The 22013-nt window shown below is 37.4% G+C and overlaps 1 protein-coding gene across 1 annotated transcript in view; it reads left to right on the top strand.

Moving 5' to 3' along the window:
• CCDC30 (coiled-coil domain containing 30) overlaps positions 1-22013 on the top strand; it is a 145735-nt gene that overhangs the window by 72764 nt on the left and 50958 nt on the right. The window contains exon 7 of the mRNA XM_081225815.1: positions 18523-18702. Within this exon, the coding sequence (XP_081081941.1) occupies positions 18523-18702 (180 nt within the window). The remainder of the gene's footprint in view (positions 1-18522; positions 18703-22013) is intronic.

Below are 22013 nucleotides of genomic sequence, written 5' to 3'. Positions count from 1 at the left end.
AGCCTATATTTGGAAGAGAGACCTGGAAGTGAGTTCATGGAAGTCTAGACCACTAATTTAGAGAATGGTGACAATCAGTTTGTAGGGTGGGTGAGAGCTAGCACAATACTCTATATCCCATGCTGATGACTTATAGGAATTTTCCATGAAATGAGGTAGGACATTGATACTACTTGCCCTCTTGCTATGGTTTTGGGTGGCCACTCCCTACCTTCTTTCCTTTTTGCCCAGTGCCTTCCTCATCAACACTTTCCTCCCTCTCTGATCTCAAGCCTTTAGGAATATACCAAGTAGCTCCTCTCCTAAATAAATTTTATGTCACCTGTTCCTTCATAGGGCACTATGGCCTGACTCTCAGGCCCCCTCATCCACCAATCAAACACTGCATATTCCATGTCATCAATGCAGAAAAATGATTAAAATCTACATCTAACTAAAATGTTTTCTCTCATGAATATGGAAAAAAATCAGAGGATTAGAGGAAACACTGGTTGATTAAGTCACTGAATATGCATTATTAAGTAAGACAGCGTAATTTGTAGTGAAGAACACAGTGTTTGAAGTCAGTCAGACAGTTTGAATCTCAACTTTTCCACTTCCTGGCTATATGAATTTAGGCAGATCACTTTAGTTCTCTGAGCCTCAGTTTCAGTAACCCTACCTTATGGGGTTGTCACAAGATTAAAGGTAAACCACACAGCACCTGTCCTATAAAAAGTAACTTTTAAAAGATACATTTTAAAACAGGTAATATAACTAATGCAGGAGTTGCTGAAGATTTACCTCTATACAAGCCTTGTGTAAAGTAGGGATAACTAGAAACCCAGTCTTTGAACCTATAAATGATAGAAATTAAGAATGCTTATGGCATGTGACCATCCATAACCATGGCTGGTCCAGGGGCTGCTTTCCACTGCCTGGGTGCCTTGTCCAGAGCCAGGGCCTTAGGCTTGGCCTCCTACAGGGCACATGGAACCCAGTTCCTGGTTGTCTATGGGAAGGAGCTCTTTGACAAGACCAACAAACAACACTTCTTACCCAGCCTGACCCTGTTAGGGTTGCCCCTGTGCAGAAAGCCCCTCTGGGCCGGTTGCTGCTAGCTTCTAGAACTATCTTATGCTCCACCAGCTTTTACTATCAGGTTCTGTTTGGAGACCCCAGTGCCCAGACTTTGGCCACTGCAGGAAGGAGCCTGCTACTCTTGGGCTGGCTTGCCTTGGTTCTTTGAGCTTCCTTGTGTTTAATTTCTGGGTACTTTTTTTCAGAATTGGAGCAGGGAGGACATTAAAAGAGAAAGGCAAATTTAGAAAAATAATGCTTAGTTTAATTAATTGATTTAAGGAATCTTTGCTTTACTAAAGAAAGGAGTCTGTCTGCCACAGGACAGGTTGAAATATTTAAAGCAAAAAATTTGTCAGAATCATTTCAAAGATTCCTTTTTAGCAATAGTATACCTTTTCTATTGAAAGTCTTATTTTATTCTACTAAATATTGTCATTTCTTAATCAGGAATTGCAAAAATCAAAGTCAGAACTTATATGCCTTTATAATGAAATTCAAAGTCTTCAAGGGGCAAAGGAAGACAGAGACCATTTTTTAATAGCGTATGACCTGCTACAAAGAGAGAATTCTGAATTAGAAACAAAGGTGAGACTAAATTATTATGCATTTAAATGTTTGATGTATGACGTATCTTTTATGAGGATAAGATAAAAGGAAACTAATTTCAGTAAAAGATATCTTGGAAATTGGAGTTTCTTTTATTATTATAGAATAAATTGCCTTATAGTGTGGATTATAAATCAAGCTGTATTTCAGAATAAATATTCAGACTTCAGCCAGTACTTCACTCTTAGGATTAATCTATAAACTTTTTACTTTAAATAAGCTTCCCAATGGCTTAGTTTTTAAAGCACATATTATAATGTAAAAGGTGAACTCAAAAATAGAACTATCATATAATCCAGCAATTTTACTGCTGGGTATATATGCAAAAGAATTGAAAGCAGAGACTTGAACAGATATTTGTACACACATATTCATAGCAGCATTATTCACAATAGCTAAAATGTGGAAGCAACCCAAGTGTCCATCAATGAATGAATGATGAAGCAAAATGTGGTATCTACACACAATGGAATATTATTCAGCCTTTAAAAAGGTATTTCTGCAATATGTTACAGCATGGATGAACCTTGAGTACATTATGCTAAGTGAAATAAGCCAGTCACAAAAAGACAAATACTATTTGATTCCACTTATATGAGGTACTTAGAGTAGTCAAAATCATAGAGACAGAAAGTAGAATGCTGGTTGCCAGGAGCTATGTGGAGGGAAAAGTTGGGGAGTTATTTAATAGGTATAGAGTTTGTTTTACAAAATGAAAAAAGTTATGGGAGTGGATGGTGGTGATGGATGCACAACAATGTGGATGTATTTAATACCACTGAACTGCACACTTAAAAATGGTTAAGATGGTAAATGTTATGTTTTTTTATATTTTACCGCAGTAAAAAATGCAAAAACAGAGGTTTACTAAAATGTCTTCAACTTTAAAGGCTTAGAATCAAAGCATCTTTCCCAATTATACTGAAAATTAGGCTTATACTTAGAATTCAGAAAATGTTTAAATGTCCCAACCCCAATTCATTCCCCAAGTATAAAATGGCACTACCAGATGAGGGTTAGTCCAACACTAAATGGAGAGATTGCCAGTAGTGTAATTTCTAGAGTCCTACCTATTAGGTTATCATCAACTCCTGGTTGAAAAATTCCCTTCCTCAGTCACTCTCTTGATGTTGATTAAAATGATAGGAAGGACTAAAGGCTTGAACACAACAGTTAAAATATACTGAGTTATATTTTAATACCACATGTGAGGTGGAGGACTAAATCAAGGCCAAATTTATCCTATATGAAATTGTTACCCTGAAGTCAGGGAGTAAGTTGCTGAGGGATTGGGACATAGATCAAATAGTATGTGACCTAAGGAGGAAAAGGTCCAGCAAATAGGGTTCGCTGCCTGGGAGGATAGATATGTAGGGCACATCCTACATCTAAGCTTTGTTTTTTAGGACCTTGTCAGCAAGATGAGTTTTCATCACAATGTACAACTGAAGGATCTTCTCTTTCAATATATCATCAGAAAACTTAACATAGAGAATGAAATGAAGTGAGAAGAATACAGTATAAAACCAGAGATCCAGATCACTGTCCTGGTAATCTGGTTTTCTCTCCCTCTCTTTTTTTTTTTTTTTTTTTTTTTGCGGTACGCGGGCCTCTCACTGTTGTGGCCTCTCCCGTTGCGGAGCACAGGCTCCGGACACGCAGGCTCAGCAGCCATGGCTCACGGGCCCAGCTGCTCCGCGGCATGTGGGATCTTCCCAGACCGGGGCATGAACCCGTGTCCCCTGAATCGGCAGGCGGACTCTCAACCACTGCGCCACCAGGGAAGCCCTCTCTCCCTCTCTTTTAAAAGACTTTTTATTTTGAAATAATTTCAGACTTACAGGAAAGTTGCAAAATAGTATAAAGACTTTGCATATACTTTTACCCCTCCCAGTGTTAACACGGTACCACATTTGCTTTATCAGCCTCTCTTTCTTGCATATCACACACACACACACACACACACACTTTTCCTACCCTCAGAGAGTAGAGACATAATACTCCTTTACCCCTAAATGTTTCCATGTATGTTTGCTAAAAACAGTGACATCTTTTTATCGCAGTACAAGTCTCAAAATCAGGAAATTAATATTAATATAGTACTATTATCTAATCTACAGCTTGTATTCAAATTTCACTAATTGCCCCACTCTATAGCAAAAGGACATTTTTTTTCCTAGTCCAAGGTCCAATCCAGGACCGTACATTGCATTTCATTGTCACATCTCGAAAGCTCCTTGAATCTGCAACAGTTCCTCATTCTTTGTTGTTCGTGACTTTGCTATTTTTGAAGAGTACAAATCATTTATTTTGAAGAATGTCCCTCAATTTGGATTTTTCTCATGTTTCCTCACAATATAATTTAGGTTACATAATTTTGGCAGGAGTACTACAGAAGTGATGTTATATCCTTCTCAGTGCATTGTATCAGAAGACAAAAGGATATCCTTTTGTTCTATTTACTTTGGGTATGGTACTCTCTGCCAGATTTCTCCACTGTAAAGTTATTACTGTTCCCTTTGCAATTAATAAATATTTTGTGGAGAGGTATTTTGAGACTATACATATTTGTTTCCATCAAAATTTTACTCATTAATAGTTTCAATTTTGAAGCTTTGATTCTTTAGTTGTATTCCAGTTTCTCTTTAGAACATAGAGTGCTTTAGACTTAAAGGTAGTCTTGCTAAGAGTGGCTTAAAAAAATTGTATTTTATGTATTTACTAAAGCCCCTGTTTTATAGGCTGTGGTTTTATTTGGGCTGGAAAGGGGTGTGTTCATGTAGGCCAGCTTCCTCAGTTTACAGATACGAACACCAGACTTGGGATATTAAACAACTACCAAATTGCCTGGTGATTCTCAGCCTAAGCTCTGTCCTCCCTACTCTAGGGCCTCAAGCATAAAGTGGAACAGTCAACTGAATGCTTTATGGTACTTGAATATGGCTGATTATGAGACTGAGCTATGTAACCAGGATAAAATTTTGGTAGGGAGGAGCCTGTGGAACAGCGTTGGTCCTGTTGCACAGCATCTGTGCCATGAAAGGTCCTATGGATTTACCTTTCTTCATGATAAAGAGCAAAGCTGCCCACCTACGATATCCACCAACTTTGTCCTGTGAGAAACCAGAATACCTAGAAAGCACTTAGTGTCAAAGTCACCTTCCTCTTCAGAAACCTTCAGCAATTCTCAGTTTGCTAGAACATCACGTCTAAATTCTGTTTGGCTTTCTTTACTTCTTAAGAAACTAACATTTACTATTTTTAATGTTTAGATTTTTACAATGACTATAAAAATCAGTGATTAAGTTGCATTTTGGAATCTTTTATCCTGCTTACAAAAATAATGCAAGCTCATTAAGGAAATTCTTGTCTTTCAGGTCCCTTCATAATCTGATCCCTCCCACTCAATCTTATTTCCTCGGCTCCTCATCTTGTAGCCTCTACTCCAGTAAGACCATCCTCCTCACTTCTGCACAAATACTCCATACTCAGTTCCACACTATACCTTTGACCATATTGATCATGCTTAAAATATGCTATAGTCTCTTCTTCCCACCTCCTAAGGTCCAGTGTAAAACCAACCTTCTCCCTGGAGAGGTTATAGTCCATATAAGATTATATGGATTTATGGGATTATAACCCATATCACACCCTGTAATTTTTCTTCAGAAAATTGAAAAGACCTAGGAGACCAAAAGGATTCCTTTAAGTAATCTAAATTGATCTTTAGAATTAAATCCATTTTGTTCTTAGAATCAAACCTAGTAACTATAAAAACTTTGCATTTTCAGAGAGGCTCAGAATGGGAGTCAGGCAGGTTTTTGTCTATCTTCGTGCAATACTTGGAGAGGGATTCATCTTCCATTCTTGGAACTGTCCCCCATCCACCCTTTCTACTGCCTTCTGGAGGCATTCTTTCATTTTATATGAAGATATAAAGAGCAACCTTTGAGGAAAGGAATCTGTTTGTCAAAGAACAAAACAAAACAAAAACCTGAACAAATGTGTTGCCAAACCACACAGCAGAGCAGTGATTCTCAAAGCAACCACTTGCATCAGAATTACCTGGGAGACTTATTTGAAATGCAAATTCCCATTTCCCAGCCCAGACCACTGATCTGAATCTCAGCAGTGGGGTGGCGATGTGAGACTGCATTCTTTTAACTCCTCAGGTGATGCTCTTATTCACTAAAGTTTGAGAATCACTACGATAGTCTGGGAGCCTTTATACGTTCAAGTGTTTCCAAACAAATAGGAGCAGACTGGAAGAAATATGTTCTCTGTAATGCATAACTAATATTCTTTCTAATGTTTTCTTGCAATAGTATATTATTGCTTTTATGAATCAATGAAGTACACTCAAAACTTGAGAACAAAAATATGTGATAATAATGTAAAAGCTCTAATAGAGTATTACATCTTTTTGTTTGTTAAAAGATAGAACAAAACCCTAAACAGCACTCTAGGAAGCCAATCCCAGAGACCAAAAATACCCCCTTTTTTAAAAAAACATGGACTTACACACTCTTGTGCCTATGGTAAAAATGTATTAGATTATGTAACAACTGCAAATTGTTAAATTGGAATAAGACTTCAATTTGGATGTCAATTTATATTATTTAAGCCAATAAGTATTTAAGCATTTAATGGAATCAGTACACTTTTTTCACAGGCATGCATAAAAATATGCAAAATAGAATATTTGTCTTTTCACTTAACTTTACAGGTCTTGAAGCTTTCACAAGAATTTGAGCAATTAAATCATTTTACTGTAGGGAGAAAAACTGCAGCTGCTAATTTCATTACAACTGAAAATATCTGTAAATATCTTGTGTCTAAAGTACCAATTTTGGAAGCAGAGATTCAAAGCCCAAAGGAAGAGAGAGAGGAACTCTGGTAAATTGAGAAAATCCCATATCACTTTAATTATTTGGGGGGTACATTTTATTTGGCTTGATTATTATAAAACTTTGACATTTATTTCCAAATGATGTGCATAGAAAAATTAGTTCTAAGAATCCCCCAGAAAGTTTGTTTTTTGGTATGTTATTACATTTTTAAACTTTTTTTCCTGCTTTTAAAAATAAATACATGCTTTTTTAGAAAATCTGGAAAGCATGGAAAATTATAAGGAGATTATAATAACCCATAATTCCCCCCAGGGACAGATGTTAATGTCCTAATTTTTCTTTCTTGTCTTTTTTCTGTGTATATTCATATATATGTATTTTTTAAATAATTAAGACTATACTTTGCAGAGAGGTTTGTTTTTTGCTATTTTTATTTAACATTATGTCTGATAATTGTTTTGAGAATTTTCTTCCTTCCTTCCTTCCTTTCTTTCTTTTTCTTTCTTTCTTCCTTTTTTGTTGCTGTTGTTGTTAATCTCACCCTCTAACTCTTGTATTTCTACTTTTCCACCAAAAGTATCTTACACAGAAACTTTTGAGACTTAGACAAATGCATTACTCTGTTTTGGCACAAATACTAATAGATGCAATCAAATTTTGTCTGGGCAAAAACCTAGAAATAGATCATCCAATGGAAGCAATAGATGTCAGTTTTTACTTATATACCATATTAAAGGATACCTTCTCAGTGAACTGAGAAAATATTGCCTAGGTGTAGCCAAATTTTTATCTTTGTAAATGTTCTAAAATAGAAGAGATTGTTTTGTCAGTTTTGGGCCCCTGAATTTTATGCCCTCTTAAAAACTGGTTTTAAGTTTAGAGTGAGCTCTAAGTCCAAGATTCGCAGTCATGAAACCTAGTTGCGAAAGTGGGAAGAGATACTGGAGAGATGGTGGAGAACAGGTGTAATAGTTGTCACAGGAGCAAAGAGCCAAGAAGCCAGGTCACAACATATAGGTTTGTTGTATGGGGGAAAAAGTCTAGTTTTGAGCACAAGAATAGTGTTATAGGGCTTTTGAGGGAGATAGTCCTAGTAACTCTGAATGAGATGAATTGGAGAGGAAAGACAGACCAGTTAATCTGGATATTCGCCACAGATGAAGAGTTAGTAGTCTAGATTAAGTAAATGGCACTGGAGATGAAATGGCCAATCTGAACGCTTTTCAGAGAAAAAATTGACATTAATAATCAAAGCTGACAAAAATCCACTCAGCTGATTTGGGATAATTGGCAGAGATACTTGCCCCAGGGAGCAAGGCTGTGGCCTTAATTCATTTGGAGGTGGAGAACCTTGCCATGAAAAAAACACTGGACTAAAAGTTTTTCATTTCAATGATGTTATATAAATGTATCCATACAATAAGTAACATTTTAGGGTTGACTTTTTTCACTTAACATAATTCTCTGGAGATTCATCTAGGTTATTATGAGTATCAGTAGTTGGATAGTTTTCATTGCTGAGTAGTATTACATGGTATGGATATACCACAGGTTTTTTTAACCATTCATCCATTGAAGGATACCTGGGTTATTTCCAGTTCTGGCTATTATGAATAAAGCTGCTGTAAATATTCAAGCTTTTATGTGAACATAATTATTCATTTCTCTGGGATAAATCCCCAGGAGTGCAATTTTGGGTAACCTGGTACTTGCATATTTAATTTTAGTTAGTTGTGTTTTATTTTTTTTTAAAGAAATTGCCAAACTGTTTTCCAGAGTGACTATATCATTTTACTTTCCCACTAGCAGTGTATGAGTGATCCAGTTTCTCTTATCCTCACTAGCATTTGGTGTTATGGCTTTTAATATCTTTTGCCTATTTTCTAATTGGATTTGTTTTGTAATGTTAAATTTTGAGAGTTCTTTATAAAATCTAGATACTTGTCCTTTGTCGGCTCTGTGACTTGCAAGTATTTTTCCCAGTCTATAGCTTATCTTTTCATCCTCTTAACAAGGCTTTCTCAGAGCAAAAAAAAATTTAATTTTGATGAGCTATCAATTTTTCCTTTTATGGATCATACTTTTGATGTTAAATCTAAGAATTAGTTGCTCAACCTTAAATCTTGAATATTTTCTCCTATGTTTCATAGTTTTGCATTTAAGCCTATGATCTATTTCGAGTTAATATTTGTATGCGGTATGAGACTTAGGATTCTCTTTTTTTGCCTATAGATATTCAATTGCTTTAGCATCATTTCTTGAAAAGGCTGTCTTCCATTGAATTGCTTTTGCACCTTTGACAAAAATGAGCTAGGCATTGTGAGTTTCTGCTTCTGGGTTCTCTAATTCTATTCCATTGATCTATGTGTCTATCCACTAATATCATACAATCTTGACTGCTGTAGCTGTATAATATAGTTTTGAAATTAGATAGACTGATTCCACTTTATTCTTTTTCAAAATTGTTGAGCTATCTAGTTCCTTTGCCTTTGCATATAATGTTAGAATAATCTTGTCTGTAGCTACAAAAAATCTTGCTGGAATTTTGATACGAATTGTTTTAAATCTGTATATAAATTTAGAGAGAATTGACATCTTTTCCTATGTAGAATCCTCCAATCCATGGACACAGTATGTCCTACATTTATTTAGATATTCTTTTATTTCTTTCACCAGCATATTATAGTTTTCAGCAGACAAGACCTATACATGTTTTGTTGATATACACCTAAGTATTTCATTTTTCTGAACAATTATAAATGGTATTATATTTTAAATTTCAGTGTCTATGTGTTCATTGCTAATATACAGAAATACAATTATTTATCTTGCATCCTGTGACCTTTCTGAACTTGCTTATTTGTTCTAGGCTCTTTTTTTTTTTAATGTTTCTTGGGATTTTCTACATAGACAATCATCAACTGGAAATCATGTGATTTCAGATTCTTTCATCTTTTCCAATCTGTATGCCTTTTACTTCCTTTTTTGTCTAATTTCACTAGCTAGAACTTCCAGCAATATGTTGAATAAAACTAATGAATGTGAACGTCTCTGTCTTGTTTCCAGTCTTATCAGGAAGGCTTTCAGTTTTCACCATTAATACAATGTTAGCTGTTTGGTTTTTGTCAAATTGAAGAAGTTTCTCTCTATTTCTGTTTTTCTAAGGTTTTATCATAAATGAGTGTCACATTTTATCAAATGGTTTTTCAGTATCAACTGATATAGCTGATTTTCTATCTAGTTGTTCTATCAATTTTTGAGAGGGTTGTTGAAGGCTCCAGCTATATTTGTGGATTTGTCTATTTCTCCTTTCAGTTATTCAGTTTTTACTCCAGATACTTTACAGCTCTGTTGTTTGGTGCATACACATTTAGGATTGCTATGTCTTCTTGGTGAATTGACCCTTTTATCATTATATAATGTCCCTCTCTTTTTCTTTCTTTTAATTTTCTTATTTCTGAAGTCTACTTTATCAGATATTAATATAGATTCTCTTGCTTTCTTTTTATTAATATTTGTATGATATGTCTTTTTCATCCATTTTTGCCTTCAACCTGCTTATATTATTATATTTGAAATGAGTTTTTATAAATGGAATTTAGTTAGGTCTTGTTTTTTAATCCACTCTGCCAATCTCTGTCTTTTGATTGGTGTGTTTGGCCAAATTATCATTAATGTAATTATTGGTATATTAGAACTTAAGTTTGCTATTTAAAAATATTTATTTATTTATTTGGCTGCATCGGGTCTTAGTTGCGACATGCAGGATTGTTGTTGCAGCATGTGGGATCTTTCGTTGCGGCGCATGGGCTTCTCTCTACTTGTGGTGTGTGGACTCTAGAGCTTGTGGGCTCAATAGCCCCACAGCATATGGGGTCTTAGTTCCCCAACCAGGGATTGCACCTGCATCCTCTGCATTGGAAAGTGGATTCTTAACCACTGGACCACCAGGGAAGTCCCAGTTTGCTATTTTTTCATTTTTGATTTTCTATTTGTTCTCTCTGTTATTTGCATCTGTTTTCTGTTTTATGCCTTCCTGTGGGTTATATGAACACTTTCTATTAATTCCATTTTGATTCTTCTATAATGTTTTTGAGTGTGCTTCTTTTTATAGCTTTACAGTGGTTGCTCTAGGTATTACTTTTTACACACACACACACACACACACACATTTTACCAGCTTGAATGAAATGTAGAAACCTTACCTCCCTTTATGTCCCTTTACCTCCCCAATTTATAATACAGTTTGTCTTAAAATTTTTCTCTACACACATTTAGAACCACATCAAACAGTACTATATTTTTGCTTCAACCATCATACAGAATTTAGGAAACTCAAAAGGAGAAGAAAAATGTATTTATACAGATTTTTACTCTTTCTCTCCTTCCTTCCTGATGTTCCAGTATGCCTCCTTTTATCATTTCCTATGTGTATAGAGAATTTCCTTTAGCCATTCTTTTAGAGTAGTTCTGCCAGTGGCAGATGCTCTTGATTTTTCTTCATCTGTGAAAGTCTTGATTTCCTCTTCATTCCTGAAGAATATTTTCACTGGGTAAAGGACTCTGCATTGACAGTTCTTTTCTTTCAGCATATGAAAAATGTTATGCCGCTTCCTTCTGATTGCTGTAGTTTCTGATGAGAAGTCAGCTGTCATTTGAATTGTTTTTCCCTTTCTGTAAGGTAGTGTTTCACTCTTGTTGCTTTCAAGGTTTTTTTATTTGTTTTTAGTTTTCAGAAATTTGACTATGATGTTTTTTGGTATGGTTTTCTTTAGGTTTATCCTGTTTGGAGCTCACTCAGCTTCTTGAATCTGTATGTTTATGTCTTTTGGGAAGGTTGTAGCCATTATTTCTTCATGTACTTTTTCTGTCCTGCCTATTCTCCTTTCCTTCCAGGATCCATAACAAAAGCATTAGATCTTTTATTATAGCCCCACAGTTCCCAGAGGCACTGTTTTTTTGTTTTTGTTTTTTCCTTTTTCCCCAGTCTATTTTCTCTCTGTTTTTCAGATTGGGTAATTTCTATTCTTCTGTCTTCAGGCTCACTGATTCTTTTCTCAGTCCCCTCCATTCTGCTGTAGAGTCTATCCATTGAGTTTTTAAATTCTGGTTATTGTATTTTTCAATTCTAAAGTTTCCATTTGGTTCTTTCTTATATCTTCTATTTCTTTGCTGAGACTTTCTAGTTCTGAGACTTTCTATTTTTTCATTTGTTTCTAATGTGTTCATAATTGCTCATTGAATTATTTTTATGATGTCTGATTTCAAATATTTGTTAAATAATTCTGTCATCATGATTTTGTCATCTAATTGTTGCCTTTTCTCATTCAAGTTGAGATTCCTGGTTCTTGGTATGATGAGTAATTTTAGATTGAAATCTGAATATTTGGGGTATTATGTTATGAAACTCTAGGTCTTGTTTTAACCTTCTATTTAGCTGGCTTCTTGTGATACCACTCTGGCAGGGTATGTGGAGGGGGGTGCTGTCTACCCCAGATTGGGGTAGAAGTCCAGGTTCCCCACTCAGCAGCATCCATGGACACCCAAGGAAAGAGGGGCTCCTCATTACTGCTGGTCATGGTGGGAGTTCCTACTCCCCACTAGGTCTCTGCTTGGACTGCTCTGACAGTGATGGTGAAGGATGCCTTGTTACTGCTCTCTACTTGGCCTCCATGATATCATGAGCAGGGCAGCAGTAAAAGTCTTGACTCTCCACTAGGCATCCTCTGAAACTACCCCAGTAAAGAGAAAGGTATCTCCTTACTGCCAGGTGGTGGTGGAAGTCTGGACTCCCCATGTCTGGTATGGCCTGGCAGGGATGAAAGTCCCTCCTCCCCACTGGCTTCTGACACTACCCGCAGCAGGGGAGTTGTGCCTCATTTTCCTGGTGAAAGTGGAAGTATGGGCTCCCAGCTTGACCTTTGCTGACATGAGTGGGGTGGAGCCACAGTTTTTTCTATGGCATTTGGCTGGAATAAAGTGGGTAATGTCTGAAAGTTTTCTTTCTTGCTTGGTTGTCCTTTTCTTGGTCTTCTGTATAGAGTAAAAAGCCTTTTGTCTGTGCTTCTTGGTGTTGTCTAGGTTGCCAGCTTCTTCAGCTTTAAGTCTAGGATATATGAGGCTACAAGAAAACCTAGGAAACCCACAACCATGTCGTTCTTCAGGTCCTGAGTTACCTAGATGATCTGACTTCTTTCTTACTTTCAGAGTCTTCTTATGTTTGTTTTATATATACTGTCCAGGGTTTTAGTTGTACTTGGTAGGAGAAATAGGGAAAAGTATGTCTACTTTATCTTCCTGAATGCAGAAGTCAGTTTTCCCATTTAAAAAAAATAATAGGTGTATGTTTGCATTTTCCCAGTCTTCAAGTATATCTAGCTTCCATTGGGAGTAGGAAAAGGAAAAGAGTTTATGGAGGATGGAAAGAATCGTTATTTTATCAGAAATTTATTTTTAAAGCATTTTACTTTTTATCTCATGTTTTTAATCATTTAGATATATTACCTCTAAAAAACTGCTGAGTTCAAAATAAAATATTTAATTCTTTTTTATACAGTGTTAAAGGAATTTTAAAAGGGAAAAAACTCCATAGACACAATTTTTCCTGTGTTACTTTCCAGTTTTTTCTATATTTACATTTCCCATAGTATGTGTTATATTTATACACATATATATCTATACATATATATTATTTATTGTTCCACCATCTTACTTTAATAAGTATTTAATGTTGATGAATAGTCTTCATACCACTTTCAAGTTGGTTTATCTTTAATCCTCTTAGCCACTTTCTGTGTCTCCATTTAATCACTATTTTGAATACCATGGTTCTGAGCATTATTATACAATCAGCTTTTTTCTTCTTGTCAGTTATTTTATTTCAGTAAATTCATTGGTATGCAATTATTCAGTCAAAAGATCTGAACACTTTTATGGCTCTTCATCCGTATTGCCAAACTGCCTTCTTGAAGAATTTGAGCACCAGCTATAATTTGTGAAGCATCCTGTGCTAAGCCCAACAGTACCTGAAACAAATTTAAGATTAAGGGAATAAAAATAAAATAAGCATACTTGTGTTCACTCTACTTTTCATTCATACTCTCTAACCATGAAAGGTACATTCCCTCCCCTTGGGTTCTATGGCTCACAGCCTTTTAGTTTTCCTCCTCCCTCTCTGGCTTCTGAGCCTCCTCTTCAGGCCTCTTCCCTCTGGTTGTTCCTCACAAGTCTTTAGGCTTCTGTCCAGAATGATCCTCCTCCTCTTACTTTCCCACTTCTCCCTGGCTCATCTTATCTAATCCCAAGGTTTCTGCTCACATTCCTCTGTATGTGTCTTCACCTCAGGCATGTCTCCAGTCTATACCTATATTCCCCCTTCTTGGGCTACCATTCACTTGCCCATTTGCCCCAGTCAGAAATCCAAGTGTCACTCATTATTCCTTTTTCTCCCTCACCTGCCACATCCAGCAAATGACAGATCATATCAATATTGTCTTCTAAATATCTCTAGAATCCATTCCTCCTCTCCATCCCCACCATCCTATTCTAGTCACCGTTGTTTAGTACGCAGATCACAACAGTCTCTCAACTGGTTTCCCTGCCACACAGATTACAAATGATGTTTCTAAAGCACACTCTCTCTTTTGCCTCTGGGCTTTTACCTATCTTATTTATTAAGTCATCCAACAACCCACCCTCCAGTATATACACACACAAGCAAGTATGCACACATCCCTACTTTTACATTTGCCTAGCTTGTGCGTACTCATCAATCAGGCCTCAGATTACTTACTACTAACTTAATATAATCACTTGTTAACTTATCCTTATTTTTCACTAAATTGTAAGCTCCTTAGGGACAGGGATTATGTCCTATTGTAGCCCTAGTGCCTGCCAAAGTGCCTGGTGCTTATTGAGTGATTTTTAAAAAATCTTTATAAGCTGTATCTGCCCAATGCCATACTAAAAGTTGAAAAAGTGAAAAACTCACTTAAACTGGTTGTTTGTCTATACCTGTAGACAAAAATCTATGATGGGTCATTTCCCTGAATATGAGTAAAAAAGATATGACTCATTTGTTTTCAAAGTTTATTTCCAAGAATAAGATAACTGCTCTGCTATAGAATTCAAGTTGAAAGTCTTGCTCACAGCACTTTCTTTACTGTTAGATATTTTCCCTCCATATTCTGCTCGTATAATGAGCATTTTGATAGTCTTTTGTTATTATATTTGTGCTAAGTCCTGAATTAGGAGAAAGTAAGCAGAAGGAAATTCCAGAGGAGGCAGTGAAGGAGGGCACTTTTCCAAGAGAGGGACAGAAGGAGGAAGACTCACAGCAGAAACAAGATACGAAAGGTGAAGCACAGCAGTTGACCTTGAAGCCTGGGGAAGTCGTGAGGCTCAGAAAAGAGCTGAGCTGTATGAATCAGAGCCTCCTTCAGTCTCAGAGCCCTGGGGATAGCTCAGATGACAGTAGCGTCCAGGTAGGTGTTATAAACACGTGGTCTGACTGGCTCCATTTCCTCTGATCAGCTGTGGATAGAGGCTTAATTTTTATATCACTATTAACGTATATTTGTTGAGCAATATCATAACCATGGCCCAAATGTTAATAAAGTAGCAACCAAAATCTCAGCTAAGCCCATCAGTTGATATATTTTATTATAAAGTGTTCTTAGCCTTCTTCTAGGCTCAGCAGGAAGGAATGCTGATTGATTATCAGTGTCTGCCCTGGGCAGGTGGGATAGAGAATGGCAGAATTTGTGCCACATTTTCTGTTCCTGGTACCTAGCCTCAATATACAAAATACATTGTTTGGCGCGGGGGGGTGGGGCGTGGGGAAGGCCACAGACTTGGAATTGTTTTAAATATGGCTATTGCTATTTACTAGAAATCTGCCTGCAGGAGAAATAAAAGGAGTGACTACACCTCAGTTCTTTTACCTCAATTTTATTGGTTCCCTCTTGTACAAATTAAGATTTCCCTACACACACTTTTCTAGGAATTATTTTGAGATCCATAGAGGGAGGCTTTGTACTCATATGTAAACCATATTCAGAAGACTGATAATATACATTTGAGAAGTGATTCAAGTGTACATTTAGAAAACAAGGAAGACTATTAGTAAAAGAAGTCAAAAATATATTTGAAAAGAGGTTTGGATAGAGTGAAAACTAGGCAAGTCATAATAAACAAGGAAAATATATACCTGAAAGGAGATTCAGATACATTTGAATGAGAAGGAAGTCACTGGATTTGTTCAGAAGACCAAAAGGAAGTATGACATCACATATTCAAAAAGAGGTTGATTTTTACATGTCCCAGACAATCCCTTTATTGGGCAGTGGGGCAGTGTAGGAGGCTTGGGCAGAGGCTAAACACTGTGGTCACAAAGATGATAAAATCTTTGCGTATGAGCTTAAAATAATCAGTGAACTTTTAGAATAATGAAATTTACAGTATAAGAAGTCACACCCTGGTTAATTTATTAATTTTCTCTAAGTTACCCTTTCCCATTATTTGAAGAATCATTTCTCAGTACTTGGGGGGAGGTGAAAAACTATTAAATATATAAAAACTCTCTGGGAAATCAGGGAAAATAGCCATTTTGTGAAAGAACAAATGTATATACCACATAGCCAGTAATTTTTTTCCATAATAATGACTTTGAATTATTGAAAGTAGAGTGTTATTCTTATTCATTTATTCAACCAGTATTAATTATTAATTGAGTATCAATTTTTTTTTTTTTTTTTTTGGCCATGCCACACGGCATGCGAGATCTTAGCTCCCCAACCAGGGATTTTAGTCCCTTGACCAGGGATTGAACCCATGCCCCCTGCAGTGGAAGCACGGAATCCTAACCACTGGACCACCAGGGAATTCCCATTAATTGTGTATCTATGATGTGCCAGGCCCTGTGTTAAGGTACATACAGCAGTAAATGAGGTAGACGTGGGCCTCATGGGAAAAAAATAACATATTTGTGTTATTTGGATTCATATTTCCCAAAACACACACACACTATTTTATTTACTTCTTTAAGCAAGCAAGGAAGAAAATACATTTTAGACAGATTTTTGTCTGCAGTGTGCTGTGCAGTGATAATTTCAGAACCTCTTTCTGTGTATAGGGTTCTTTGACCTTCTGATAGCTATAGATTGTTCTACTTTTTAGTTCTTGTGTGTGTGTAGTTTTTAGTCTTCACCCCTGTTGTCAGGTTATGGTGCTAATACTTTGCTGCTTTCCATGTGTACTGTGTCTTATTAATCTCATAATGTGCAAATTTAGGTAACTATAGGCTGAGCGCAGATACCAAATTTTAAACAATGCTCATAAATGGCAAATATATAGGGAAAAAACTGTGAGAGCCTCTATTATGAGTAACTATGTGAGCTATATTGTTCATATGTGTTTTGTGACATCATTTGTGGCTGCTGATGGCCTTTGGGGGCTTAATTTCTGCTGTTCAACAGTATTCCTGGTGAGGTTGCAGTAGCTGAGTTCTAGATATTATTTTCCCACTATTCTTGAAACATATTTGAACCACCATTAATTATCTTAATTCTATAGGTTTAAAATGTAGTTTCACATTTTTTTACTATGCTCTAGGCACTATACTTAATACTCTGTGTATATTAAGCAATACAATGAGGCAGAAATATTATTGTTGCCACTTTATAGATGAAGAAACTGAGGCTTTAGAGAGGTTAAATAATTGGCCTAGAATGACACTTTGTGGTGGAACCTGGTCTGTCTCCTTTACAGCCTGACCTTTTAACAGTTTTGTCATCTGCTTCCACTTGCTGAGAAACTCAAAGAAAGCATATAGTCCTCACGTCAAGCTAATTTTCTAAGGAAGGCTGGCAAGCTGGCTCCCAAAAGCCCTCCCAGGGTGTCTGTCTTAGATTATCTTGGTGAATTTATCTGTGATTTGCCCTTAGGCTTGCAGTCTCCAAAACTTTGATGTAATAGCCCCCACCCCCCAAAATAGGTCTGAGTCTTGGAGATACATTTACATTAAACCAAACTTTCAAGACTTGGGTAAAATCAGAATGTCAATTAGGTATTCTTCTGTAATAATGAATAAATATCACTTGAACATGTGTAGATGAACCGTGCATTTACCCATAGCAAGCTAACCAGGGATCTTAGATACTTGCAGCTCTTAAGACAAGCAAATTGGATCTAGATTGCCTTTCTGACTAAACCAAGACAGGAACTGAAGGGCTAACAGGACTTGGGCAATTCAGTGTGGCAATTCTGTTATAAGCAAGATAAACTAGAATAATGACATGGGCTTTTCAGAACCTCATGAACAGGAAACACACTGGACCAGGACTCAGGAAAAAGACAGTATCTTATCTATTGAACTGGAGAAGGTTGAATTCTTTGTCCACTCAGCATGGCTGTGTGTGCCTACCTTTCAGAAAATCTAAATAACTCCTCCTTTGGTCACGGGAGTTTTATTGTGCCAGAGAGACCTGGCAGGAGAGTGTGCTGTTGAGGAGTAACCGAAGGAGAATCACTGGGGAGTGAAAGGAAAGTGATGAGGAAACCTGGTAATTTAGTATCTCTTGCTAAATGTTCTCTTCCCCTTTGCCAACAGACACTATGCGCGCATGCGCACACGCAACCCACATACACGTTCACACACTGCATCTTAATATGTTGACTCGTTGAACTCCCTATTTAAAGCATGTTTTGCTCTAAAACTGCCCACGCTTCTGCTCCACTTCATTAATATGAAAAATAAGAAAGTTAATTTTCTATGCTTAATTACTTTTGTTCGCGTAACTTCTTCAATATTTTCACTCTAATATAACAGGAGTTAAACTATAAGAACATGTACAACTAGCCATACGTGTAAAAGAGGAATTGGCTGTAGTTAAGCTAACTCCAAAAGCATTTACATGTGAATAATCACATTCTGACAACTGGAACCCATGTTTTACCAACATTCTTTCAAATTGTCCATGTTCCCCTTGTAAAACGTTTGCTTTAGTATCCATCTTCTGGAGAAAAACTGAAATACCAGCAGCAAGAGGAGCTACAGCAACTTCGCCAGAATTTGCACCGGCTCCAGACTCTATGCAACTCAGCAGAAAAGGAGCTTCGATATGAGCGAGGAAAGAACTTGGACTTAAAGCAGCATAACAGCTTACTTCAGGAAGAAAGCATTAAGGTAACTCCAGTGGGCGTATCCTTCATTTAAGAGTCTCGATTGCTCAATTTACCCTGGGAATAAAGGAATCAAAATTCCTCGACTTGATAATTCATGACAGAGTCCCCAGATGGGTAGACAATATGAGCTATCTGGTAACTCCCTCCTTTAACTTCTCCCTACCGAGTAGGTACACAGCTCAATGGTTTCTCTGCTGCTGAAAGGCTGTGTGTGCTGTCAACCTGTAAATATGAAAAGGTTTAAGTTACTCAGTCTTTTGAAATCATTACCTAGACCTTTTAGCACTTAGTAAATTTCGATGACCTGAACTAAATCCCTGGTGGTACTGCCCTAGTTCTATCTCTGGATGTATTTGTCTCTAATAGATGCATTCATTATTATTGGTTGAATCAAATATCAACTGCACCAAGGCACAAATCATGAGAGGGCAAAGTTGTTCTTCCTGATATGAGTGCATCAGAAATTTGGGGGAACCTCCCCCAAACATGCTTGTTTTAAAATAATCTATATAGAACTGCCATCCACAGATTCATCTAAATTTTATGAAACACAAGGGACTTCCCTGGCGGTCCAGTGGTTAAGACTTCATGCTTCCACTGCAGGGGTCATGGGTTCAATCCCTGGTCGGGGAACTAAGATCCCGCATGCCACACAGTGCAGCCAAAAAAAAGAGTAAGTTTTATGAACCACAAAAATGTTCAAACTGAACCACCATGTAAAATAGAACTTTCTCTGAATTGTGGTTCACTTCTGTAAACATATACTAGGAACCTAATATAAGCCCCTATATAAGATTCTGGAATTCAACATTCAACAAATATTTATTGAGCATCAGTCCTACACAAGGCAGGCCATCTTGTCAATTCTGAGGGTTTAATGATATGCAAAACAGACACAGTTCTTATCCCCTAATGCAGGGGTCAGCAAACTTTGACCTATGGGTCAAATCCTGCCTGCCTTCCATTTTTGTAAATAAAGTTTTATTGGCACACAGCCATACCTGTTTGTTGACATATTACTGACGGCTGCTTTTGCACTACCAAAGCAGATATGAGTAGTTCTGACAGAGACCATATGGCCCACAAAGGCTAAAATATTTACTATCTGGCCCTTTATATGAAAAGTTTGCCACCCCTAGTGTAGCAGAATCAATGACCTTATTCAAAAAGCAACATAAAAATGGATTAAGAAAGGTCCCTACTTTTAAGGAGCTCACAGTCTAGTAGGGGAGATATGGAGGAAAACAAATAGTCATTTACTTCAAACTTCAAAGGAAGCCCTTTTGGGAGTTCTAGGATTATTTGGATAAACTTCTTCCCTATCCTCACCCTTCATGGTTTTTTGAATTTGATCATATTCCCTCAAGCCTTTGTATTTATTTAATTTTATTTATTTATTTATTTATTTATTTTTTTGCGGTACGCGGGTCTCTCACCGCTGTGGCCCCTCCCATTGTGGAGCACAGGCTCCGGATGCACAGGATTAGCGGCCATGGCTCACAGGTGCAGCCTCTCCGCAGCATGTGGGGTCCTCCTGGACCAGGGCACGAACCCATGTCCCCTGTATTTTTTTTAACAAATTTATTTTATTTATTTTTATTTTTGGCTGTGTTGGGCCTTCGTTGCTGTGTGCAGGCTTTCTCTAGTTGCGGTGAGTGGGGGCTACTCTTCATTGCGGTGCGCGGGCTTCTCATTGCAGTGGCTTCTCTTGTTGCAGAACACGAGCTCTAGGTGTGCGGGCTTCCATAGTTGTGGCTCACAGGCTCAGCAGTTGTGGCTTGCGGGCTCTAGAGCACAGGCTCAGTAGTTGTGGTGCACGGGCTTAGTTGCTCCGCGCCATGTGGGATCTTCCCAGACCAAGGCTCGAACCCGTGTCCCCTGCATTGGCAGGCGGATTCTTAACCACTGCGCCACTAGGGAAGCCCCAAACCTTTGTAGTTTTAAATTAAACTCCAAATCTTTCTCACATTTTAAGACAACCTTTACCTTTCCCTTCAAACAGCTTTCTTAGACCCTTTTAACTGTCCACTTTGAGCGTACTCAAGAAATACTACATCTTTGTCAAGGCACAATAACCATAACAACAGATCATGACATCTTATATATGGTTGGCACCCTATAAATATTTGTTGATTAATGAACGAGTCCTTCAGGGATGGGTAAATGAGAGCTTGATAAAAAGAGAAGATATTTTTTGTTCTGTTTTAAATCTCCTTCATGGTGGGGTAAATTATTTGCCATTTCAGTAATGAGACATCATTCTTTTGGCTGGTCCCTTGGACCAGGCATTTACGCAGAGTCATATGCAATAGCCAACTACGTTATAGTGACAGTTTGTCCACTTTATCTCTTATAAAGCTCTCAACCCTGAAAGGTAAACATTTTATAGATGAGAAAACTGTTCAGGGGACTTCCCTGGTGGTTCTAGTGGTAAAGAATCTGCCTTCCAATTCAGGGGACACGGGTTTGATCCCAGATCAGGGAACTAAGATCCCACACACCGCGGGACAACTAAAGCCCGTGCACCACAACTGCTGAGCTCGCGCCTCAACAAGAGAACCCGTGTGCCGCAAGTTACAGAGCCCACGCACTCCGGTGCCTGCGCACCACAGCTAGAGAGAGAAAACCCACATGCCACAACTACAGAGAAACCCATGCGCCGCAACGAAAGATCCCGCATGCCTCACCAAAATCCTGCATGCTGCAACTAAGACCCGACACAGCCAAAAAACTAAAAAAATAAAGAAAATAAATATATATATATATATACATATATTAAAAACTGTTCAAGTAGCAAAGCTAACAAATTGTGGAGTCAGAATTTAAACCCAGGTCTGTTTTTGTCTTTCCTGTGTAGAGTTATCTTTCTGTATTATCCCTTTCCTCAATTTGGGGTCATTTTCGAACCTCAGCTTTGCCAATTTAGAGATTACTTTTTAAAATCCACTCAGAGATAATTGAACTCTGGGTCTCTGGCTAATGTTAGGCGTACTTGTAAGACTGGTTAAGAAACCAGAATACTTATTCGTTGCTTTTAAACCTTTTTATTGTGAAATATAGCACTCAGGAAGTACACAAAACATAAATATACAGTTTAATGAATTGTTGCAAAGTGACTACCCCTGTAACCACCACCCAGGACAAGAAATAGCACATTGCCTGCATACCAGCAGCCCCTGCATACCTCTTTCCCACCATAATCCCATTTCCTTCCATCTTAGCAGGAACCACTAATTTAAGTAATTACTCTCTTGCTTTACTTTATAGTTTTACCATCTGTGTATGAATTCCACACAGTATGGTTCAGTTTTG

This window comes from Mesoplodon bidens (assembly GCF_964165515.1).
Source record: "Mesoplodon bidens genome assembly, chromosome: 2".
NCBI lineage: Eukaryota > Metazoa > Chordata > Mammalia > Artiodactyla > Ziphiidae > Mesoplodon > Mesoplodon bidens.
Note: the sequence above shows the minus strand (reverse complement) of the source record. Positions and strands in the feature narration are given on the sequence as shown.